The following is a 26,668-nucleotide window of genomic DNA, read 5'->3' as shown; positions in this document are numbered from 1 at the left end:
CAAACACACATACGCCTTCAAATGGCACAGAAGTCCAAAGGTGGTGGTAGGAAATCAGGTTAATAAAATGTCTTTCACCTGCTGGCCAGTGTGATGGGGGTTGATATATTTATCAGTCTAGAATGGAGTGTTTTGCTTTTATTTGCCTCTTCCTCAAAGTCCAGCTTATTTGCATATGTGCATCTTGTAAATAGCTGCTGTTATACTGGGATGTGTTTACAGTTGCCATTGATGGCTGAAACTGGCAGTTTTACTAACTAAATGTTAGCCATTCTCTATAATGCCCCTTTTGTCCTTTTTGGCTTGCTCTGACTTTTGGTTTCAGTAGGGTTGTGCCTCTTAATGCAGAGAATATTCCTTGAAACTTTTGAAACTTGCATCCTGTCACTGGGGACGTACCTAGACTCCTGGTAGCTCCTGGCAAACTTTTAGTATCCCTCTTTGCCAGAGATAATGATTTTTTTTGTTGCATTTTGTTTTATTTCTGGGCCCCCTTTCTGTCCAGGCCCTGGGCAGCCACCCGATTCGCCCATGCCTGTGTCCGGCTCTGCCTGTCACCTCAAATGTCACTTCTTTAGATCCATGTAGAAAAGTATCATGAAGCTTGAGTGAAAGGCCATATGAGCATGAGTATAGCCAGGAAGCAACAGAATATTCATCATTATAGGATCTCAACTGGCTAAGGATTAAAATCATGACTAATAACTAAAGATTGGATGCATGTAGGCATCCATTGTAGTGCCTAATTCAACTATAAAATAGGACAAGTTGCTTCTTAAACACAATTTGGAGAAATGTTTGGAGAAAAACTATTTTATAGCTGCCATCAACCGGGAAGAAATTTATTTGCTATCTATTGTGGTCAGGACTTCCTTGGAGTTCTGGCAAATAATTGACTTTTCAACTCTGAAAGGTCCATGCTCCAAAACTATTGGAGCTTCTGACAAAGTGTTAATCACTGACTTAACAGTTAACAGTTGCCTAGGCATCAGTGATCACCATGTGGTTAGTTTAGCTTATGCAAACAGAGCATAGCACTGATTAGTGACAAACATTTTGGAGCTTTTAAAAGAGGCTGCCTTTCCAAAGCTGGTATAAGAGACAGTGAAGTTTAAATTTAAGGTGTGAATTAAAAAAAAAAACAACCCACCCAAACAAACCTTTGGAATTGTTCAAGGTTGTCCTTGCCTGGCAGTTCTAAAAATAAGTTTGACAAACATTTGTGTAAGATGGATTAGATAGTGATGATCCTGCCAGGAGCAGGGTCTTGGACTAGGGCTGCTGACAAACATTCAGTGAAAGGTGTGATGGGATCTGATGCATGCTTCCTGCAGTTGTGCTTTCTGCCATACCATGTGTGCATGGCAGGAAGCACGGTTGTGGGATCGGGGATTAGATTCTGATTGTGCTGTCCTGAGCTCCCCCTGTACTGGTGAGTAGCAAGGTATTTGCATATTTTGTGCAATAACTTTGGCTTATTCCTTGTTTTATCATCCCATTAATAGAATGAACATGTGGCTGGGTCATTATTTAAGATGTGATTAACCAGTCAGAGGCCTAGGTGGCCTCTGTAGGTCCCTAATAGTGCTATTTTTCTTTGATTTCTACAGAATGGTCCAAAAACAGGATTCTGTAGACAGGAAAAATTAGGCTGGGCAAGAAATGGAGATGTGGAAGTGAGCTTAAATGCATATTAATTTTATTGATTCCACTGACATCTCTGAATGGACAGGCACTTGAATTTACTTCTGTTCTCATTCTTTTTATATTCTAATATAATAAAAGTCTTAGTACTTCCATCTGACTGTCCGTAACACTGGGAGCCAACTATACACCCACCCTAGACAGGGCAGGTGGCAATTGGCTGCATGGGTCATTGGCATTTTATTGATTTCACTGCATCTCTAAATGGTTACTTACACTATTTTTGTATAAAGTAGTGTAAGTACTATTTTATGTACATATAAAGGATGAGAAAAGGAGAAGTAAATTGAACTGAGTATAAAAAATACCAAGTGACTATTCAGAGATGCTAGTGGAATCAGTAAAATGTCAATGACCCATGTAGTGAGTTGAAAAAATTCTTATAAATATGCTAGAAACAAAAGTCCTGAGAGGTCAGGTGATGATTGTAGGGTAAAATTGTAATTTGTGGTATGGAAGGAAGAAAAAGTGTCCATTAACTATTTCTTTTCAATATTTGCAATGAAGCAGGGAGGCCTATTCCATCACATATGCTGATGTGGATGGAATGGAGAGAATATGACATTACCCTTAAGGATGATACAAGACAGTATCTACAAAAAATTAAACATCTAAATCAATAGGCTCAGATATTATGCATGTACGAACCTAAATAAAGAAGCTAAAGAGATTTCTGAACCATTACAACTGATTTTAAAATACATTTGGGAGATGAGGTAAATTCCAAAGAACTGGAGTAGTGCTGATGAAGTTCCAGTGTTTAGAAAAGTTAAAAGGGACCACTAGCTCTTATAGAAGGGTTACCCAAAGTTTGTCCTGGGAAAAATGATGGAATAGTTTATTTGCTATTTCAGTAGCAGGTTTAGAGGCTAAAACATAATTAATGCCGGTCATTATGGTTTTATAAAAGGTAGGACTTGTCAGAGAAACCTTCTGTCTTTATTTTAACATGATTACAGTTCAGGCTGGTAAAAGTAGTTTTGTTGCTATGGAATACTTGGACTTCTCTAAGGGGAGATTTCTTACAGATTAAAAGTGAGAGTCACACAACTTTTTTTTAATCTGTCAGATGTTCAGCTGAGTTATCTCACAATAAAAATAGCAAAACAGCCATAAAGCTGTTGTGCATTTAATGTAGAACATCTTTGTGGCTGGTTTGCATCATGTTTTTAATTCTGAACAGGTGGCATGTTAAAGTTTCATTTTGCAGCCTCATTCTCAGCAGCCCACAGCCCAGCGCAGGACTATGGGCTGCTGAGATGTGTATTGGACCATGGGCAGCTGGCTATGGGGGAGCTCTCCCATGCTGTTACTGGCATGTGTGTTGTCAACAACACATGGGCTTTGCATTGGGGATGTCTGTGTGCCGTTTCAAGGTGTACAGTGCAGGCAGTTGTGGACTGGATAGTTCCCTGGTCCACAGCTGTCCACTGTGGACTTTTACTAGTGCACATGCAGCTGGGTGTCAGGTAGCTCCCCGACTTCCAGCTCCTCTCACCCAGGTGGATGGGTGCTGCCAGCTGCATGCCTGGTAGATGTACAGTTGGGGATCTTACAATTTTTTCATGGATACCCAAAATAGTATGTTGTGCCATGCTCACATAGCATTGCTGGATATGTGATTTTTGGGATCCATGATAAAATTAGTCAGTCCCAATTGCAGGATAAATTTACCATCTGGATTGGGCCCAACCAGTGGTTTTTCCAGCTCTTCGGGCTGCTTACCCCTTTACCTACAAAATATTGCTGTTCGTACCCTCTAGACCTGACACATCTCTGTTGACACCATCATCAACACAGCAACACCATTACTTGCTGTGCATTGAACAATCAGGAGCTCCACTGATACTGTTAATGTTTAGGTAGATAGCCCTTGGCAAAATACCACATACCCCAGTATGAAAACCACTGCTGTAAGGCATTGGACTTGATGCTATATAACACATTGCAAAAAAAAAAGCCACTTGCATTCAGGGAAATTAACAGGATATATATTAGATCAGTAACTTTTTTTTCAACAGCGTCCAAGGTAATTCACAAGATAAACCTAGAGATTTCAAATAGGAATCCATAGTGTCAAAGACATTGTGGCTCACTGCGGTCTTTCTGAGCTCTTTGCAAGAGAAGAATTGCTCTTTATATGTTGCCATAGTCAAAAAATGAGCGAAGGCAAAGAAATGGCATTTTCCAAGGAATTACTTGAGTCTAAAAATGTTGAGAACCAGTGTATTAGATGGATTCAAATCAGCTTACCAGCTGAACTCAAAATCTGTTTGTAAATGGAAAGCTGCATTTGTAATGGTATTCTCCAATACCTTGGTTTTGGTCCACACCATATAGTATTTTTATCAACTATCAAGCTAATAAACTCTTTAGAATGTAAGGTGCAGCTGAGACGGAGATTGGCAAATTGTGAATGTTGGAGTGATCTGAATTAACTGCTTAACTGGTCATGATCCAGTAAAATGCATTTTTGTATAGTTAAATGCAAGATAATACATTTGCAAGGGAAGTAGGCAGGTTATAGCTACAGGATGGGTGACAGTTATAAAACTTAGAAATGTGAACAAGGACCTGGGGTTAGTCACTGTAACAGAAATGGAAGTCACTCACTGTAGTACTATGGCAAATATGGACTAATGTGAACCTTCAATCTGTAAAAAGGAAAAAAGTCAGTAGAAATCCATCTTGCCACATCACAGAGCATTATAAAATGGCTACTGGGACACTGTGTACCAGATGGTTCCTGCTCTCCACCCTTCAAGGAAACTGTGGAAACAGTAGAGGGAGTTCAAAGGAGGGTGTTAAAAATGCTCCAAGAGGTAGCAAACAGATCTTACAACATGAAGATTTAAGGAGCTCAACTTACTGTATTCATTGAAGGTCGAGAGACAGTTGCTGTATACAGGTACTTACATGTGGAAAAGATATCTGATAATGAGAACAAAGTGTTTCAGTCTGGTTGATAAATGCATAACAAGATAGTGGATGGTACTGGAGGTTAAAAGAGGTTGAAATGTCATCGCAGAGAGGGTGTTAAATATTGGAAAAGTGTAGCAGATGAGCTCCCCTTGCTCAGAAGCCTTAAACTGCATTAAAAAACTTTTTAAAGGATAGGCTTTAATTCAGCTTTTGGGAGAAATTTTATGGCATGTTTGAGGAGTGGGGCTGGATGATGGTCCCTTCTGGGTTTAGAACCCAAGTGTCCCTCAGTTCAGCTCTTGCTTCAAAAGAACAGGATTTTCTGCAATGCACATCATCATGCACATCATCACACTTGTAGCCAACATTAGGGCAATTGGGCCTAATCAAGTAAGTTTTATGGCTTCAGTAAGGGTTTTTTTTCTTTTCCTGATGCCCAGTTGGCTAGTTTTTTTTTCTTTCTGGGGGCATATGTGTTGTGGGGGATGGGCAGCTTTGTCTTTCTCCTGGAGTGTCAGATTAGCCATAGTTGGAGACTGGATAATAAGTAGGATAGAACAGTGCCAGGGGGTGGTACAGAAAATAATTGGTGTACTTTGGTCTCATACTTGGGTTTGTAATGATCACCCCAATGGGAGGAAGGAAAGAATTTTCTTCCAGATTGGGGGCAGCAAATCACCATTTTTTTCTTTTTGTAGTATGAGGTGTGTTCCATTGTAGGGACCATCTGGCCATATCATGCTTAACCAGTTTCCTGCAGTAGCTGGGTCTTTATGTGCTAGAACTCCTTCACCATCCACCGTAAAGCTGGCAAGTCAGTCAGCAACACAGAAGTCCTTGACTTCAGAAAAGCCGACTTTGACAAGCTCAAGAGGCTAGTCGGTCAGGCCCTCAGGGACCATGACCCCAGGGTGATGGGAGTTCAAGAAGAGTGGTTGCTCCTCAAGGAAGCGATCCTCAGTGCACAAGCTAAATCTATTCCAACACGGAGGAAAGGCAGCAAGAAGGCACAGCAACCCCCCTGGCTCTCCAGGGACCTAGCGGACCTCCTGTGGCTTAAAAGGAAAGCCTACAAAGGATGGATGATGGGATTCACCTCCAAGGAGGATTACTTCGCACTGGTTCAGTCCTGCAGGGAGCAAACCAGGAAAGCCAAGGCTGCAACTGAACTCCAACTAGCTTCAGGCATCAAGGATAACAAAAAGTCCTTTTTCAGATATGTGGGGAGCCAGAGGAAAAGCAAGGGCAATGTTGGACCCCTGCTAAACCAGATGGGGCAACTGGCAACTGACGCCCAGGAAAAAGCCAACCTATTAAATAGGTACTTTGCGTCAGTCTTTCATCAGTCACATGGGATGCCCATGCCTGCTATGGGACAGGGAAATCTGGGTGAGGGGGATCCCCTACCCTCCATAAATGCTGACCTCGTGAAGGAACACCTTGAGAAGCTGGATACCTTCAAGTCAGCTGGCCCTGACAATCTGCACCCCAGGGTACTCAAGGAGCTGGCGAGCGTCATAGCCCAGCCCCTGGCACTGATCTTTGAAAACTGCTGGCGCTCTGGTGTAGTGCCCGAAGACTGGAAGAAGGCCAATGTGGTGCCGATCTTCAAGAAAGGGAGGAGAGTGGATCCGGCTAACTACAGGCCCATTAGCCTGACTTCTATCCTGGGAAAGATCTTAGAAAAGTTTATTAAGGAGGCCATCCTTGAGGGACTGGCCCAGGCTAACATTCTAAGGGACAGCCAGCACGGGTTTGTTGTGGGTAGGTCTTGTTTGACCAATCTCATTTCCTTCTATGACCAGGTGACCTATCACCTGGACAAGGGAGAAGAGATTGCTGTCATATATCTTGACTTCAAAAAAGCTTTTGATCTGGTATCCCATGATCACCTCTTGGCCAAACTGGCCAGTTGTGGCCTTGGCTCCACCATGATCCGCTGGCTGGGAAATTGGCTCTGTGGTCGGACCAAGAGGGTTGTGATTGATGGCAGTCACTCATCGTGGTGCCCTGTGACCAGTGGGGTCCCTCAAGGCTCTGTCCTGGGACCCATACTGTTCAACATCTTCATTAACGATGTGGACATTGAAGTCAGGAGTGGACTGGCCAGGTTCGCCGATGACATCAAACTTTGCGGCAAAGCATCCACGCCAGAAGATAGGCGGGTGATCCAGGCTGACCTGGACAAGCTCAGCAAATGGGCAGACGAGAACCTGATGGTGTTTAACACCGAAAAATGCAAGGTTCTCCACCTTGGGAGGAAAAACCTGCAGTACCCTTATAGGCTCGGCAGTGCTACGTTGGTTAGCACTACAGAAGAAAGAGACTTGGGGGTCATCATTGACCACAAGATGAACATGAGCCTGCAATGCGATGCTGCGGCTAGTAAAGCGACCAAAATGCTGGCGTGCATCCATAGATGCTTCTCGAGCAAATCCCGGGACGTCATTCTCCCCTTGTACTCGGCCTTGGTGAGGCCGCAGCTGGAGTACTGCGTCCAATTTTGGGCTTCACAATTCAAAAAGGATGTGGAGAAGCTTGAGAGAGTCCAGAGGAGAGCCACGCACATGATCAGAGGTCAGGAAAACAGATCTTACGATGACAGGCTGAGAGCCATGGGACTCTTTAGCCTGGAAAAGCGTAGGCTCAGGGGTGATCTGATGGCCACCTATAAGTTTATCAAGGGTGACCACCAGGATCTGGGGGAACGTTTGTTCACCAGAGCGTCCCAAGGGATGACGAGGTCGAACGGTCACAAACTCCTGCAAGACCGTTTCAGGCTGGACATAAGGAAGAATTTCTTTACTGTCCGACCCCCCAAGGTCTGGAACAGTCTGCCAGCGGAGATGGTTCAAGCACCTACATTGAACACCTTCAAGAGTAAATTGGATGCTTATCTTGCTGGGATCCTATGACCCCAGCTGACTTCCTGCCCTTTGGGCAGGGGGCTGGACTCGATGATCTCCCGAGGTCCCTTTCAGCCCTAATGTCTATGAAATCTATGAACTCTGGCCCATTTCTTTCTTTTTTGTTCTGAACATGTAACTAGAGTTGAGAGAGAGGAAGAAAACAAAACAACCCCACATTCTTCATGCTCATGATTTGTACACATCAGCATTTTCATAGAAAATGTGATAGACCAAGAGTCTTATTTTCTGCTGTTGAAGACCTAGGGTTTACAGATGGGAATAGGGGTGGTAGGGGTGTTGTTTCTGTGAACTGTCTCAGTCTCTCAGGAGTTTTTAGAGGTAAATAGTTTAGAGCTCAGCCAAGTTAGTGAGCTTTAAGCAGATTTGCTTCTACAGTCATTAAGTCTTTAAGGAACTCAAATAAGATGGGGCTAGCCCTCACTGCCAATATCTTCTGTAGATGCTATGCTTCCTTGAGCTACCTGGTAACCCCATAGAGTTCACTACATGAAGTTAATAACTGCAGAGATCCTTTCTTGCCAATTCTAAGTGCTTTGGGCATCTTAGAAGTTTGGAAGATTGAAAGCTGTTCATTGTGAGGCAGACAGTTCAAGTGAGTTTAGCAGCCCCAGGGAAGTTGGGGTAGGGCATGACCCTGCTGACAGCATGAAGTTTTATGCTTAGCTGGGTAAGTAAAGCTAATGCCCAAAACTTTTTGTAGCGATAAAGCTCAACATACTAAATTTGCACCCAGCACTCTGAAAGGGCAATAGTCACGACTGAGTTTTATTTCAGCCAAAATGAATCAGTAGATGCAGTTCTGTAAATAACATTGATTTGTGTGCATGCCACTCTGTGTTCCCATAGCTCTTTTCATCTGAGGATCTGCTGGCATTTGACAAACATTAATCAGTTTAACCTCTGCATCACTGAGCTGTGGAGGTGGAACCTTGCTGAACTGTTTTTGCAAGTCATCTTGTCTTCTTCAGTATTGTCTCCCAAATACTTGAAGGAGAATTTTCAGTTCTGGTTGTCCTATGTAATCCATAATCTATGTACCAACTCTGTAAAGTTTTGATGTTCAGAATGGTGATATAGAGACATGCCCTTCACCAAGCACTGTGCCTCTATATTTCTACTGTATCAATGTTTGTAGGGGCTGGTTGAGGATTTTTGTATAATTTTTCAGATTTCTTCCTCATTGCATATGTTGACATTTAAACTATGCTGTTCCTACTTTCTATATATAAAGTTTATTGGTATCTTCTTTCATGAGAGCTTTCCTGCCTTTTCTCCTTACCTATCTCTTGTGCAGTGGGCATCACAAAACAATGGGTGCTCTGAGAGCCACTCTAGACCATCATGTATAGCAGTGCTCCTATGCTGAAAAATGGTGGTGGGGACACTTTAAAGCTTGTCCAAACGAGCTTTAATTAAGGCGCCCCTGCCGCCATTTTTCAGCACAGGGACACTGATGCACATGATGCTGGAGTCTGCTGAGGCACGGTAATTACCATGCCTCAGTAGACTCGATTAATTGAGTCTGCTCTGACGCACCATAATTACAGCAGTCAGAGCAGCCTCCCTGCATGTGTATAGGTGCCCTATGTTTTTTGTGTTCTAGTAATTACTTTTGTGTAGAGTTAGCCCAGGTGGAAGTGGGCTAATACTTCTGGGTGGCAGATTATATTTGGAATTCGTGTTTCAAAACTGGCCAGGCAGGGTGTTCTCTTATGTATATTTGCCATTTGTATCCAAGGAATTGGACAGGGGGAGCATTTTTTTCTGAATGGCTTTGTTCTTTTTCCCGATGCACTTTGAAGGTTATATGCAATTCTTCTTATGACCCAGTAGGTGGCACTATAAGAAAACACATCCGGTGCTGAGACTGTTTCATTAAGCGTTTGTTAGTATTTCCTATTAATAAATCCCAGTTTTCAAAGCCATAAAACTTTGCTCTAGGCTGAAACTTGGACTGTGAAGTCTAAATTACAGAGGCTTTTTTATCTGCCGTCTCCCAATTGGTTTAAATTGGTATATGGATCCAAGCAGATTATGTAACTGAAGGACTTTTGGACTTGATACTGTTTTAATGAGGATTTTTAAAATTTGTATCTATACACCAACATGATGTATTAATTTAACCATGTAGTTCTAGTACCCAACCACAGAAACGATGCTGTTTGGAGATTAGAAGCTGAACTAAAAGCTATGCCCCGTATCTGTGAATGTGAGGGGCAATCTTATCTGTTAAACTTGCTTCTGTACTTGCTTGCTGACTTATTTGTATGAAGCTTCTTTATGGAAGTTTATTTTAAGCAATTTTGAACAAGGATAAGAGGTGGATTGTTGTTATCTTCCATGTTCCTTGATTTTGAGAAATCTTGACCACCAACATTAGATTGTAAGTGCTAGACCGTTCAGTGCTCCAGTCCTAGTACCCAACAGCCTGCTTTGTGGTGCATCCCTATTGCCACATGCAGGGTTCAACTCTTGAGGATATGAGACACTTGTGAGCATCAGACTCGCATAAAAATTGCGGTACTATATATGACTATGAATGCATGGCTTCAACAGCCTCTTTGTACTCTTAGGTTGGGGGGACGGTTGTTTATTTGGAGGTTTGGGGGGGAGGGGATTAATTCCTCCCTAAAATCTAACATGCTCTTTTGACTTGGGGGCGGGGGGGTGATTTCTCAAGGCTCTTGTCTGTCCTGGAATTTGGTTTATATTTCATTAAATGTGATCACGTAATAATGCTTGTCTGACCTAATAGGATATTGTCTGGAAGGGAGTCTTTGTGACTGTGTGATGCAGACCAACCTATTTAATTATTTTCTGCCTTAGAGTTTCTAATTTGTAACCAGTGCTGTTGTGAGTTAAAAGTGCTCTGATGCCTTGTTGACTGAGGGCCCTATATACATTGGAACATTGTTATATATGCTTCCAAGTTTTACACACACACACACTCACACACACTCTCTTTCTCTCTCTCTCTCTCTCAGATGCATATATAACAATGTTCTAAATGTATATAGGGTCCTTGGTCAAGAAGGCCTTAGAGCACTTCTAACATGTAACATATGCCATATTTATGTGAATCCAAGAAGACCCTGAATTTAAAATGACCCCCTCATAATTACATTCAATACATGAAAAATTTATACATTTGTTATAATTTTCCATGCATAGAATCTAATTATTAGAGGTTGTTTTTAATTAATCCCTTCCACCACTGCAGAGAGACAGCTTGCTCCCTGCTTGTGCTGGCCCCCCAGCCTCTGCCCCCCTCTCCTCTTACCCTTGCTCTGTGCCAGTGGGCTCCATCCCTGCTCTAGCCTGAGGCATTAAGCATGGCCCAGCTCAGCCCATGTAGCAGCCCTATGGGTTGTGCGCTTCTGCTGCAGAGCCAGACTGGAACCATACTCAGTGCTTGCCAGTGCAGAGCAAGGGCAAGAGGGGGAAGAAGAGGGGCAGGTGGGGAGCAGAGGCTGTATGAGGGAGGAGATGGTAAGGGGAGGGGGTGGGCAGCAGCTGCGGCTATAGCCCTGACCCCGGGTAGGGGCTGGAGCCTGAACCACAGCATCTACTTGCCCCCACTCCAACCTCGTGCTCTATTTTTAGGACAAGGGGCTCCCCCATGCTACATGGGGGGCTCTCATCTTAGAACCAAGTAAATATGTATATGTCATGGTCACAAATGTTTTATATATGAAACCATATGCAAGATGGACATGTATAAAGACTAAAATAAAACATTTGCAGTATACATGCATGTAATATATGTGTATATTATTAGATGCATATATACAGATGTTCTAAATATACGTAAGACCCTCCGTCAAGGAGGCCTCAGAGCACATTTTTGACACGTTGCAAATGTCATGAAAAAATATTTGTGCAAGTGGGCTTCATTCTCTTGCATAAAAGTTAATAAAAAATCCTAGGTCAATATAGCGAATATAGTCCTTTACTTCTTGACAGTGCTGGCAGCCGAACTTCGTGTCTTTATCTTCACAAGAGAAGGCTGTGAAGGGAAGGCTGAGGGGGGACCTGGTGACCGTCTATAAACTCACTAGGGGGGACCAAAAGGGTTTGGGAGAGACCTTGTTTCCCCTAGCGCCCCCTGGCATAACAAGAAATAACGGCCATAAGTTGTTGGAGAGTAGGTTTAGATTAGACATCCGTAAGAATTACTTCATGGTCAGGGCAGCTAGGATCTGGAACCAATTTCCAAGGGAAGTGGTGCTGGCTCCTACCCTGGGGGTCTTTAAGAAGAGGCATGATGCCTACCTGGCTCATTTGAGCCCAGTTTTTCTCCTGCCCAGGCAATGGGTCGGACTTGGAGATCTACAAGGTCCCTTCCGACCCTGATTCTATGATCTTGAATGTGATTTTCCTGAGAGGTGGAGAAAGATAGCTCATCTTTTCTTGATTCAGTGATGTGCCCAGTATATTATTCCTGGGGTCAAGAATTCACATTGCCTTTCCAACAGCAAGCTTAACCATTAGTAATTGGTGTCTGTGTGTGTGTGTGTGGGAAGGGAAGGGGTGTGAATTTTGAAATACGTTATGGAGAAAATCAACAAAAGGCCCAATGTGGGGTTACTTCTAAGACTAACTCAAAAAAAAAAGATTACCCATAGTAAGTGTGTATAGAGTACAGGCCTCTTTGCTCTCAGAAAGATAGCTGTCATTCACACAATCCATGCTTTTTTTCTCCACAGACATACCATATTTGCAAGCAATACTTCATCCTTACAAATCACACAGTTGGCCAACTCTACTACCAGGCAGGACCGGTTTAGTGGCCTCCATTTCTTTAATCCAGTGCCTGTAATGAAGCTTGTAGAGGTAAGTGTCTTACAGTACTCTAAAAAAAAATTATAGTGTGGCAGAATGTATCCCAGCATGCAGCCCTTTTGGCCAGGATAAGTTATGTCTAAGGATAAGAAGGTGAGGCAGATGATGGACTAGTTAGTCAGGACATTAGGACTACTTAGGAAATTTTCCTTGTTCTCTAACCATTAAGATTCTAAGGTTGATTGGTCTCTATGCTGAAAATGCAGGTACACATTTTGACTATGATGATGGTTTGAGCCACACGGGAGGCTATCTGATAAGAACTGTACAGAGACTACCCATGCCTGCTGAAGCAGGAGAAATAAATGCAGACAACTGGAAGAGAAATGTTGTTAACCACAAGCCTGGGTTGGTTGGAAATTAACGTTATAGAGGTGAAGGGCTTCGTAATCTTGTCAGTCCCCTAAACCATCAACTCCCCTTTTGGAGAGCTTCAGAATGTCCTAACTCAATTCTTAGGATTCTTTGCAGGCTGTGCTTTTGCAATGATCCAGGTGAATTGTCTGTAGATTTTGAAATAGTTCTGATGCCAAGCTTATGTTTTTTTCTCAATTTTGTAATGCATGAAATATGGCTTCAAAATAATGTAATTGACCGTCATGTAAGGACACGTATATATGCCTGGTTTGATACAACGTGGATTTGCATTGCTGTTCAGAGTAGAATCTTGTGGGAGAGTGTACAAGAGCATGTGAAAAATGATTGTTGCATTGTAATGAAACGGACGGTCTTCTTTCTCCCTTTCCAACAACAAATAACAACCAAGTGATAAGTAATTTTTTTTTTTATCTGTGATGCTTACACAGTAGGAATAGGGATAAGCCAGGAATTCCCTTCTGAAATGATCTGTCCATCTGAATTTTCCAAAAACAACATTTTTCAAATATACAAACAGAGTTTCTCTATACCAGTGATTCTCCACCATAGCGTCACTGTGGCCAGCCCTTGTGATAGGAGGTACGCAATTGCTCCTCTTCCTACCGGGCACCCTCATATCCCACAGGCATGTGGCACCCACCCATGACCACTCCCTGCTCTCTGGCAGCCCTTACGCTCCCAGCAGTGTGCTCTACCACATACATACCCAAGGAGCTGGATATGAGGTATGGGGAACACACTTTTTGGCCTGGCTTGTGCCCCCCCATTTCTCCCATGATCCCAGGGCCATCAAATAGTGGGTGCCATTTTCAAATTGCTACAGCCATGCTTAATTTCAAGTATATTGTTTTCAGATTTGCTCCTTACTTCCACCTGTTGAGGGAGAGCAGGGACTGACAGTAAGGGGACGGGGAAGGGTCTGTCAGGGGAAAAGTTGAGGGGAAGCAGAGAGCAAAGAGCTGCATGACCCCCCCCAGATTTATTTTCCCTGCTGTAGCAGTGGGAAGGGAACAAATTCAGGGCAAACAGCCAATAATTAGATTCTGTACCTGGAAAATTATAACAAATATACATTATCCATATATAGAATCTATTTAGGGGGAGGGAGGTCATTTTGTATTTAAATAAATATGGTAGTTGAAAGGTGTGCATATTTTGATCAAAGACCCTGTAAGGAAGCCTTGCTTTTTTCAAAAGTGTCTTGGGATCTTTATTGTCCAGACAGAGATGATGATCTTGTCATTTTTAAAGATTTCTTTTTCCTTAAACGACCGCATATGGTCAACTTCATTTAGTGTCCCTACCTCAGATGAACAAAAGCCTGAGACAAGCCTATTGCAGTTCTAACACAGAAATCTACTTGAATTGCCTGATCTGCCATTTTAAAACGGAAGATTATTTGGGAAAGAAAAGGAGGGAACTGAGAACAGAATTTCTGGACAAATGACACTGTATCTGGAGAGCACATACTTGTGCCACTGCAGTAGGTGTTAGCACTGAACTAAAATTACTTAGGCCTCTTTTCAGATTCTGCAGTACGATGTGCATTTTGACCCCTTCTCACTAATAGGCCTTAGGGATAAGCAGTTGGAATTCTGGACATACTGTACCAAGTCAGGGGTTACAACTACACTCTGAAGAGACTTGTGATGCTGAGTCAAATCTGTTACAAATCCCCTTTAAGACTGCTCAGAGGGACTAGTTTCTATGTAGTCTGTGCAAAAACTTTCTGCTGAATCTCTTATCTGCCTAAGTCTCCAATGCTCTCTTCCTCGTAAGAGGAGAGCCAAAGGTTGGGGAATATAGCCTTTGACAATCTCAAATACTTCAAGCTTTAGACTTCAAAATCATGAGAGGTAAAAACAAATTTGACCTTCCCTGAAATGGCTACAATTTCATCTCAAAGTCCCAGACACTTTAGATCTAACTTCAGAACAGACATTTTGCCACTTTACTGCTTAGAAACAGTTTTTCATGTGCTTGGTTCTTACTGTATCTTTTTGTTGGCCTCACCGTTAGTCATCTCTGTTTAAGAGACATGGTTCCACTGCCATGGCATGTCATGATGATGTAATTTACTCTTCACAGCTTCTGTAGAAATTCTCAAGTTACGGCACTGGGAGCTCAAGCTAATCCACAGGTTTTGTTTGCAGAGTTATGTTAGTTATTATTTTTGGTGCTGGGACACTAAGTTTTAAGCAAACAAATACCATACTGAATTCAAGGTGCATTGAAGTCTTCAGAAAAATCCATGTTTTCCGTATGGAGACGACCTAACTGCCAAGGAAAATAATTTGGGACCTTTTTTACTCTCATGCTTCTAAAGAGGTCATAAAGTTTTGGAAAATGGAAATTACTAAATTAGGATGCTTTTTAGAATGCAAGTGTTGATATAATATAGTATCTGGGTCTGTCCTTCTGTTTACACTCGCTACAGAAACTGGGTTACACCCTTTCTATCTAGAGCTGTGTATAAATGTGGTTCTCAAACGTTGTCAGCATGTTTCCCAAGATAGCAGGGGCTGGGATTTCTGAAGGTTTTTACTTTGCAATAGAATTGTAAAGAGATGGGCTGTATGCTTTAAGCCAGGTGAGCGACTAACTCTAACCAGAACATTTTGATTTCAAGATGTGGAGTGTGCTTTAAATTAAGATTTTGTGTTTATTCCATGTATCACTAATTAGTTTAGCGTGACTGTTCTTGGCAACATAGCAATTAGTGAGATTTCCAGAAAACATCCTGAATTGTCAATCTAATCACTGGTACAGCAGGAGGTGACAGAGAATCTGACATTCTAGCTGAATATGTTGGTTCTTTTGTTAGATTGTCAAGACACCAATGACCAGCCAAAAGACTTTTGAGTCACTCGTGGATTTCACCAAAGCACTGGGAAAGACTGCGGTATCTTGCAAGGCAAGTAGATCCAGCAGGAATGGTGTGCGAGTTCAAGTACGCTCACTATGAAAACTCTTCATTATTCAGGTCATGTGTTTTCACATAAACTTATAGCATATGAACACAGGGAGAATTTCCTGCTCTGCTTCTGGCCCAGATTGTGCTTTCCCATGAAACAGTCCTATTGAAGGGAACATTTTGCTTTATTAAAAAATAAATCAGTGGAAGATAGAGAGGCTCCAAATCTGTCATATTCTCCTTTGAATGGAATGGCTCTGGCTGTCTTTTGGAAAATGGCAAACTAAGTGCAGGTCAGAGATTATCATTTGCTACCACAGTCCACTCCAGTACTAGTCTCTCTAAAGGAGCAGAAAGCCCTTCCTGTGGAATCCAGGCTTACTTTCTTCTAAACCTCGAGGCACAACCAGGCTGTGTGCTGTGTTGCAGTTTGGTTCTCTTCTACAAGAGTAAGACAAGTATTAGTCGTCTTTGCTTCTTGCCACAGATTTTGTCCCTTGCCTCTAGGACAGTGCTTCCCAAAGTGTTCCTCAATGTGATCCCATTTATGACCCCCTTTCTTCAGCATGGCCCCTCATTCCCAACCCACAGCACCACACAACCCCACGTGCCCCTCACTCCCCACCCACAGCCCCCTGGCCCTGCTGGTGCCGCCCCCCCACAACCCAGCAGCACCCAAAGCTGTTGGTGGGAGAGAGTGGCTGTTGCAGTCAGAGCAGAGTGCAGAGCCCAATCCCCTCCCCTGCGGGCAGCACAGCCGGAGCAGAGCCTGGGGAGGGGGTGGAGATGCAGTACTGCCTGCTGCAGGCTTGGGGCTCCCTGCCCTGCTGCCATCCCCCCACCCAGGGACTCTGCAGCCCAGTGGCCAGGACCTGGCAAAGGAGGGAGGGAGGGAGTGCTATGCTGTACAGCCATGGTTGCCAAGCTGAGGTTACCCCTGCTCATCCAGCACAGTGTGGCACAACTCTGCACTACTGCAGCTGCTCCTGTGCCTCACCTTGGTGGCCATGGTGGTGCAGCACTCCCCCTTCCACAGTGGGTCCCACCCGCTGGGCTGCAGTGGCGGCTCCTGCCTGGAGTTGATCTGGCCCAGCTGTACCCTACTGTGGGTGCAGAAATAGAGGGCATATTTATTGTGAGCCCATCTGCTGATGTTGCAACCCTGTTTGGGGTTGTGACCCACAGTTTGGGAAATGCTGCTATAGAGCACTTCTGGGGGCCAGGAGGTTGGGGGTAATCATCGTCTCATAGTTAATAGTAGTCAGACTTTCAGGACTTCACATGCTATTTCCATCTGTACCACAGAATCGCTTTGCAGTCCTGGCATGTTTTAAAATCTGTTTCAGTTTTCCACTCTCAAGTGTGGATAATCCTTGCTGAATCTGCCTTCTCTATCTACATTGTTTATAAAAGCCTTTGTGTTCCATGGACAAAGACTTCTGGAAGTATGACCTTAGGCCAGTTGCTTCACCCCGCTATGATTTAATTTTCCTCAGCCACAAAATCAGATTGTACTACAATACAGTCTAGTTGTCAGTCTAGCCAGAAATATATGTAGCTGCAGCAAACAGCTGCATGGGGCTGTGTAAATGTACCAGCTGTTTGCTGTGGCTCTTATTTCAAAGGGCACCACTTCTCCGATTTAATTGTGCAGACTGTGGCTGTGCTCCAGCTGATTGGAGAAGCAGCACCCTTTGAAGGAAAAGCTGTAGCAGGCATCTGAGTGGCTTATTCTTAATTCAACAACCCACCACAAACTAAGCAGGTTGCAAGCCACCTAGACATCAAATATCCAGGTTCTACTGTGTTCACTGCTCTTTGGAAAACGCTTTGAGTTCTGCAGAGTAGTATTAGATAGGTGTGGTATTAAATATAACTTTGTGAGAATGGTGGCAGCATATTTAAGCCTAGGATTTGTAGTACTCCATATTTTTTCTATGTTCTCTTTCTTATCAGTATTCCTGATCTTGTGTCTGCATTTTTTATTATTATAGAAGCTCACATTAAAGCAAGATCATTACTGCCTAGGAGTTAACTAGCTTCTGGTGCCTTCCTCATCCCAGATTGCCATCATATGCTTGTGGCATTGGTGTTCACTGTTGAAGTGATTATGCTGTCCTAGAAATTTGAATAAATAGCAAGAGCAGGCACATCTCTAGTAAGAAATATAATAGGAAGAATTTCTCTTCCTGAGAACCCCCAAATTGGTATTGGCAGAATTTTTCTAAATGGTAGATATTTTCTAAGAAGCAAAATTGCATTGTTTAAGATGACTGAAGGGCTGGGGTGAGGCAGCTTTATGTTCGTCAGTCATGCCTGCTCACTGCTCCACATTTCACAAAAACAGTGGAGTAAATCACATAGGGAGAAAAAGGGCCATCCAGAACAGTGAAACTTGCATCTCTCTTGTGTTAAATTTGCAGTACAATTTTGCTGGTACAGATGACTTATTTAGAATTTTTCTGTGTCTCCTCCTATTTTACAGCTCTGCTTTTCTAAGCAGACTGCTTTTCTTTACATATAGACTTTTATGCAGGCCATTGTTCTATCTGTTATTCAGCTCAAGCTGCGTCGGCTTCCTTCTCAGACCTGAGTAAGGGCACGTTGTGCCCAAAAACCTATATGAATCTCTCCCAACTATGTAGTTGCTCCAACAAAGGATATTACTCACAAAAATCCTTGCCTGTCTTTCTTAGATCTCAGTTTTTCTTACAGGATACTCCTGGATTTATTGTAAACCGTCTCCTAATGCCATACCTGATGGAAGCAGTCCGGCTTTATGAGAGAGGTATTTGTCAGTGGCATGTACTTCAGGGGCTGTTGAAACGTTACTCTGCTAGATGTGCTGGGATTCTTACAGGTCTTTGCTTTCTTAAGTATTGGTGTAATGATAAAAAGGGGCTTGGGATCATGTCAAGTATTAGCCAATAAATGCAGCTGAAAGGACTTCCTATCCTCATTTTTAAAGGCTACGTGATCTTTGATGCCAAGTTATCAATTCTAATTGTTTGTAGCACTTTTCTTGGAGTTCAGGAAGTGCTGAAGGTATAGAAGTGGTGGGGAGAGGTTATTGGGCTAGAAAACCCTTCCAGCTGCTTTTCTGCCCCATCCCCTAGCCTTGGTGCTTTGGGAACTTCTGTGGTAGGGCTGGTCGTTTTGTAACTGGATTCGGGGGGTAAGAGGAAAAATTTATTTCCAGAGTCAGACCCAGTTAACTTTAAAAACATAAATTGATTTTTCTTCTTTCTTTTTTAAGAGAAAAAAGCTAGCAATGTGTATGGATAAATTGCAAGTTAGTGAGGGTAATTGTTCTTATTTCTGGCATTCTGTTCATAGCTTCATGTTATTAAAAATATCGTTTCAAATGTTTTGTTTTTGAAAGCACCATTTCCTCACAGATAAAAGCACTCCATTATCAGGATTGCAGCAAATATGCTTTAAATATTAAAAATCCCCTTTTATAGTTTATGGAAGTGATGGTTTGATCTGCAGGAAGCATTTAAATCAACACTACTTGTTTATCCATCAACAAATGTACCTAATTACATCTCAAAGGGAGAATAGAGCAAATTAAAGTGACTTGAAAGGCAGAGGATTGGGTGAGGGGGTACTTTTTCTTCTGCTAAAATCTCACAATTTGAAATACAGTATGTGGGTGTTCTCGTGTGTTAAGGAGATGCCATTGTTAAATGACACACACACACACACACACACACTTCAGGAGACAGGAGATATTTTAGATTTAAAGAGAAAAATGACACACAAGGTATATTAAAATCTGCTCTGCTTTGTTAAAGCAGCAATATTTTGATTTCAGCTCTCTTCTGTTTGGCCTTTTTTTAGTTGAAGATTACAAATTGCCTAGGCTCGCTAACATTTATTAATGGATTTTAATTGTTTTAAAAGTCAGTTTAAGAAGTGGGTTGACATCATGCCATCATTTGATTCAGATTCTCTGTAGCCGCATATTAAATATTTAATCATATCATAACCTTTGTGGTGATCCTCAGCTTAGTGGAGAATCTAGGGTGTGTTCCTGACTATATTAAGCATGAAAAGGGTCAATCCTTGTATTCCTAAATCATTCAGAGTACTCATTGATTTAAAGACCGTGACCCATTTCTAGTTTTGCATAGGATTAATTCCACTAATGAGACAATGTAAACAATTATTTAAATAGGTGCTTTATTATGAACATTTTAGGTGGCAGTATTTGTACTGAAAAACCAAGAACTCCGGTAAATTAGGCTGGCTCATGTAGAATTCTGTTGGTAGCCTAATGCTATGGCACAGTAATGTTTTAGCATGGTTTTTTCCCTGCATGCTACTGTGCCATAGTATTAGGCTACTGCACAGTTAGTGTTGTGTGTAGACCTGCCCACTGTTACCCTTCTAATCATAGTACTAATTTATTTAGTTCATTCATAGGACAGGGAGTACTCTGCAGTTATGAACCTTTCATTGCTGTATGTGGTCAAGTAGTAAAATGACTAAGAGAACAAAGGAAATGAGCATGCTAATCTATGTAGAAGTAATTTCGTCAGCTTCAGCCATTTACTTTTATGTTCAGTCGAGAGAATGGCATTTGGGTTGAAATTAAGCAGCTGCCAAAATTTCACTTTCTTACCCTATTTCAGAAGTCAGACACTAATCCCAAACTTTTCAACTTGATTACTACAGAATATTGTGCAGTTGCAATGAATGAGTAAGAACAAAACCTACAGGCTGCAGAGCACTCCAAATTCCCATCAGCCCCAGTGGGAGTATAGGGCACATTGCATTTCACAAGATCAGGACCTTTACGTTTTTAGCTTTGGGCTTGGTCCATTGTATTTGGAAGTTGATGGAAAGATTCCCATTTAATTCAGGCAGAGTCCTTGTTAGCTATCCCAATGGACATTATTATTATTGTTGGCCCACTTATTCTCATAGTTACATAGTTGGGTTGGAAGGGACCTCGGTGGATCATCAAGTCCGACCCCCTGCCCTGGGCAGGAAAGAGAGCACTGGGGTCATATAACCCAAACCAGGTGCTTGTCCAGTCTCCTCTTAAAAGACTCCCAAGGTAGGGAAGAGCACCACCTCCCTTGAAAGCCCATTCCAGATTCTGGCAACCCTTACCATAAAGAAGTTTTCTGATGTCTAACCTAAATCTGCTCTCTGTCAGTTTGTGGCTGTTGTTCCTGGTTATTCCAAAGCATTTCCTATTTCTTGCTGTCCCCCACCCCGATTCATTTGTAAATGGCCACAAGATCCCCTCTCAGCCTTTTCTTGCAGAGGCTGAAGAGATCCAGGTCCCTTAATCTCTCCTCATAAGGCCTTACGTAACCATATGAGTAGCCTTCCTGTGGACCCTCTCATGGTTATCCACATCCTTCTTGAAGTGTGGCGCCCAGAACTGGACGCAGTACTCCAACTGTGGCCTGACCAGTGCTCCATAGAGGGGAAGTATCACTTCCCTGGACCTATTCATGACACACCTGCTAATGCATGACAGAGTGTGGTTAGCTTTACTGATTACTTAATCACATATTCATCTTGGAGTCAACTGTGACTCAGATCCCTTTCTGCAGCTGTGCTGTTGAGAAGGTCATCCCCTAGCCTATAGGTGTGTTGATGATTCCTTCTCCTCTCACTTTGCACTTGTCTTTGTTGAACTGCGTCCTATTCTTTTCTGCCCACTTTTCCAACCTGTCCAGGTTTGCCTGGATTCAGTCCCTTCCACTAGTGTGTTAACTTTACCTCATCATTTTGTGTTGTCTGTGAATTTTGACAGAGTGCTCTACACACCCTTATCTAAATCGCTGATGAAGATCTTGAATAGCACTGGTCCAAGGACCAAGCCTTGGGGGACCCTACTGCCCATATCTTTCCAGGTTGATACCAACCCATCCACGACCACACTTGGTGCAACCCTTAACCAATTTGCCACCCACCTGACCGTGTAATCTTCTATATCACAGCTGCTCAGTTTGTCTGAGAATAGCATAAGATATCATATCGAAGGCCTTCATAAAATCTAAGTAGATGATATCTGCTTCAACTTCTGCATCTAAGCATTTTGTGACCTGGTCATAAAAAGAAAGGAGGTTAGTCAGGCAGGATCTACCTGCTATGAACCTGTGATGCTTGTCCTTCAGCATTATTTTTCCTGCTGGGCTCCCACAAATGTGATCCTTGATAATTTTTTCAAAGGTTTGCCCAAGGATAGAGGTGAGACTAACTGGTTCATAAGTACCCAGAAACTCCTTCCTCCCCTTCTTGAAAATAGGGACCACATTGGCCCTTTTCCAGTCCTCTGGGACCTGAACTGAGCACCATGAGTTCTGTTCTGCTTTCCTCTTTTGACACCACATGAGGTATTTTGCTTGGATTCACACGATAAAGCTATATATCAAATGCCTCATGTCTCGCAACCTTGGCATTTTAATTAACATTCTTTCTTTTAAAAAAGCCCCAAATGTATACAATAATAGCAGAACAAGCTTGGGGTTTTCTTTTGGATTTTTTTTGTTTGCATGCTTGCTTGCTTTTATAAAATGTCCTCTGAACAGATTTTGCTCAGTTATTTGTAACTTGTTTGCAAGACTGAGCAATTTATTAAAAGGATTATCTGACATGCTTTTCTGTGATAGCAGGGGACTGAATTCACTGGCCCACAATGTCTCTCCGTATCCTATATTAATAAATGAACTTTAACTGTATGTTCCACTTACCTCATGCAACTGGGAAAAGAAGTTTGCTGTCAGACACCCCTTCTCTTCTCATTACAATCATAGAGCTAGAAGGGACCTCAGGTGATCATCTCAGGAGGGCTGGACCCAATGATTTCATGAGGTCCCTTCCAGCCCTGAACTTCCGTTAATCTAGTCCAACCCCCTGCTCAAAGCAAGACCATCCCCAACTAGATCATCGCAGCCAAGCTTTGTCTAGCCAGGCCTTAAAAACCTCCAAGGATGGAGATTCCACAGTTTCTCTGGGTAACCTGTTCCAATGTTTTACTGCCCTCCTAGTGGAAAATTGTTCCTAATATCTAACCTAAATTTCCCTTGCTGCAACTTGAGACCGTTGCTCCTTGTTCTGTTATCTGCCACCACTGACAACAGGCTAGCTCCATCCTCTTTCGAACTCCCCTTCAGACTGCAGTAATTCTGCCCTGGTCTTAACTTTAAAATTCTCCTGGCTGAGAGGCTGAATTGTCCTTTTTCCTTACCTGTAATCTTGAATAGATTAAGTTACCTGTATTAGACCTTTTGCTTTTTTTGCCATGACTGCCACTGCCTCTTGTCTTGCCAGCTTACTGTGGCAGATGTAATTTTTTGTATCACAGCCCTCCCTCCATCTGCAGCACAGTAGCCTCTATTGAAACAACTAATGCAACAGAGAAAGTCACTAAAAATGAGAAATGGACCCACAGACTGCTGAGGGAAAGGCTTAGTTTTGTACTCTTTATTTTACAGTCACCTGTCTGAGCCTGCTCTGTTTACTGAGTCTCCATATTTTAGCACGTGACCTCCCATGGATCTGTGAATTTTAATTGGCTCCTGGAATTTTCTCATAGGTCTAATGTGTGGGTCCATGAATTTGGCCTCAGTCTGTCCTTGAGAATGGTAAGGATGACAGTGCTATTTTCTATACTATTCAGTATTTACAAGCTTATATTTCTGCTGATAACTGCACAAGTACAGTATTGAAGTGAGCATACAGCAAATCCGTTATGAACCCCTGTTTTCGTGGATGTAGTACGTGCAAAGACTTCTGTGAAGAGCTGCACAGCATGAAATAGCACTGTGTTAATTATTTATAAGTGATGGCAAGTAGATGCAGAATCTTCTCTGTTCATCAAACTGTCAATCTTTTTTCTAGGAGATGCATCAAAGGAAGATATCGATATTGCTATGAAACTTGGGGCTGGCTATCCCATGGGTCCATTTGAACTGCTGGACTATGTTGGGTTGGATACCAGTAAATACATTATAGATGGTACTGCATATGTTTTTCTTCTTTCATAGCTAAATTGTAAGTGGATGTGGGCACCCGAGTCTGAGTCAAGTTATTTTAAGATGAGCTTAAGTGACTTTGTCATTTAAGGATTAAGAAAAAAAACCCCTGAAAGTCCTGGTTGGTCAGTCAGCTTCAGGAACAACACACCTCAGTGTTTTCAAAGTCAGGCATGTAAGATGCAGAAAAGGAGTTTGCCAAGTGGCTGCTTTTAGGCTTCCTTTTGGTGAATTGGTTTCCTGTAGCAGTGGCCACCAGTGGTGCAGCAGCATTGCTATCAAGTTGCTAATGTTGCCAAGGCTGAGGCTTTGAGTAGATTTTCATGACTTAGTACAGTTACCTGAGCCCTAGTAATTAGTGTCACTTCTACCATGGCAGTAGCTGCACAATTATAGATCATTGCTGGCATAAAGGTACTGAATTTCTAGTGGAGATCAGTCCACGATGTGTTCTTGAGTTGACAGAAACAGGAAAAGAAGGTGATCTGCTAAACTGGTTCCTTTCCTCCATCAAGAACGCAAAGAGAAATAGTGTCTTTCACTATTAAACTCCTCCCAAACTTCTGGTTTTCTTGTGCTTTACTAAAATTTCCTTGGAGAATGGTATACATACATATGAAGTAAAATAAGAAATCTTCTGGCCCAAGCAGTCAGAGAAGACTTGCCAAATGGTTTGTATGTGTTATTTGGAAGAGAGAAACCCACCTCCTTAGAATGGATACGGTAACTGCAACTCGTGTCAGGTACCAATTAGGGAAATGGATTGCACTCTACATAAAAGCAAGTCAGTAGCTCTTGAGGGCTAAAGTGACCAGAAAATGGTGTGGTGGCAGTTCTTGAAGTAAATGAAAAGTATAAAGTGGGTATGAGGTTCAGAGAGAGATGTTACAGGAATTGCAGCATGGCAGGGACCTACGTGTTCTGAATGCAGGTTTGTATTAACTGGAGGCAGTCATACAAGGGAACTTGCACATTTACTGTGGAATTGTGTGTGTCCTCTTCATTTGAAGGTGAGCACCATCCTAGTAGGGAGGGGAAAAGATTGGGGAGGGGAAAAATAATGAAACCTTAAAAGGGCTCAAAATCCTTAGTTTACACACATCCTGGTACCATATAAGGGAAACAGAGGTGACCCTTGCGGTCCATCTCAAATTAGACTGTTTGTCTAGGTGATCTCTGTGGGATCTGGAAGGTTATATACCTTGTCTTCAGCTTTTGGGTAACAGGGGCTTAGATAAAGAATATCTTTCATGAGACCTGCTCTCAAGTACATGGTAGATTTTTAGGACAGAGGAGCCTTTCCTTTCTCCTTTGTTGATATATACTTGAATACTGGGTTAGTCCTGGACTTGTCTTTTCTCATCAGAAATAGGGGGCTGCATTAATGGAAGGAGAAGTAAATAATGATAAATAGTCTGAGGACAAAAATTTAAATGGCTTGGACATGTTCATTTGATGTTTTGAAAGGGTCTGCATCAGATTAAACTTTCAGAAAGTAGACTCCAGTGAATTGCCTTGCCTCTAGTCAAAACGTTGGTTCAAGGTTAAGTGCTCTAATTGTGACTGTTGCTTTCACTCTTGCCTTTCTCATCCTCTTGTATTAACTACTTTGTGTTATGAAGACTCCTTGGTGTTTCAGCTGTTTGGGGACCACTGGGTAAACACCTTTGGTGTTGTGTATAATACACTGTGGGCGCGTCTACACCTTGCCATACAGTGACATTTCTACGATGTTGTGCTATAGTATTTCTTTTTGGAAGTACTAAAGCACAGTGCAATATGGGTAGTTATTGCACTGTGCACATGTTGATTTTGCCGCTATGGTGATGTAGCAGCACACTATACCTGGGGAGTGCGCCACTATGGCGACATAGCTGGCGAGCACATGTAGATACATGATCGCTATGTTGCTGTAGCACGCCGTACAGCAACATAGCATGCTGCTACTTCACATGCATGCTGCCATGTAAACATGCCCTGTGTAACTAATTGCTGGGGTTGGCACTAGTTGGTCTCTGCTCCATGGAAGGAGTATGTTGTGCCCCTGACATTCTGTCAAACCATGTTTTGCAAATAATAAGAAACACCCCTAATCTTCATCCATCCTCTCTCCCACTAGGGTGGTATATGTCAGAGCCAGACAATCCTCTTTTTGCTCCCAGCCCACTGCTGAACAAACTGGTAGAGGAGAAGAAGCTGGGTAAGAAGACTGGAGAAGGATTTTACAAATACAAATGAACTCCAATGGATGGGAAGTGTCACGCCGTCCATATAAGCATGTGCCACTTGCAGTTCCCATCTTGTGTGTGGATGCCGTTTGATCAAGCCTTTCCTAGGACGGCATGGGTTGTTTTGTGCATTTAGATAATAATCTGTCTCTGAATTGAGTGATTGTTCTAGTTAACAGTTTCTGTACTGAGAGCTGAATTAGTCTCTATTAATTTTTCCTGTAATTTGGAAAGCTTTACACATACAGTGCCTTCATGTAGATGTTGATCTTTCAGAAGCAAGATGTTTTACTTCTTTTGCAGACAAAATGACAGTGGAATTCATGTATTTGAACAGTTTGTTATATTAACGGGGTAAAAAAACCACATTTTCATGAAAATAAAATTGTTATTAATTCTGTATGGAATGCACTGGCTTTCAGTTGATGTAGTTGGTTTTAGTCCACAGGGTGGCAGTATTTTTGCAGTTTAGAAGATGAATAGGGTGAAATGCAATGGCTTGTTCTGTTCTGACACTTATAAATGATAGTGCCGTTCTCAGTAAGGTACACTTGCATTGTGAGCAGATTTATTTTTAAGACTTTCCTGTTTCTAAGCAATAATTTTAAAATGGTTTTTCCTCTTGGGTGGTTTGGGTTTTTGTTTTTTGTTTTGTTTTTTTGTTTGTTTTTTGTTTGGAGCTTCTTTGAAATAAAGCTGTGTTTAAAGTAATATTAATGATTTGTATTGCAGTAGTGCCCAGGGTTCTAA

General features: G+C 42.3%; 1 protein-coding gene across 1 annotated transcript in view; it reads left to right on the top strand.

Moving 5' to 3' along the window:
- The window catches only part of HADH (hydroxyacyl-CoA dehydrogenase), a 34,689-nt gene extending 8,364 nt beyond the window's left edge, over positions 1-26,325 (top strand). Inside the window, exons 4-8 of the mRNA XM_090036734.1 lie at positions 12,263-12,389; positions 15,601-15,690; positions 18,406-18,478; positions 23,557-23,673; positions 25,810-26,325. Of these exons, the coding sequence (XP_089892860.1) occupies positions 12,263-12,389; positions 15,601-15,690; positions 18,406-18,478; positions 23,557-23,673; positions 25,810-25,928 (526 nt within the window). The 3' untranslated portion in view covers positions 25,929-26,325. The remainder of the gene's footprint in view (positions 1-12,262; positions 12,390-15,600; positions 15,691-18,405; positions 18,479-23,556; positions 23,674-25,809) is intronic.
- Positions 26,326-26,668: the final 343 nt, after the last annotated feature.

The sequence above is a fragment of the Crocodylus siamensis genome, chromosome 2, assembly GCF_052110815.1.
Source record: "Crocodylus siamensis isolate JL-2025a chromosome 2, ASM5211081v1, whole genome shotgun sequence".
Lineage (NCBI taxonomy): Eukaryota > Metazoa > Chordata > Crocodylia > Crocodylidae > Crocodylus > Crocodylus siamensis.
Note: the sequence above shows the minus strand (reverse complement) of the source record. Positions and strands in the feature narration are given on the sequence as shown.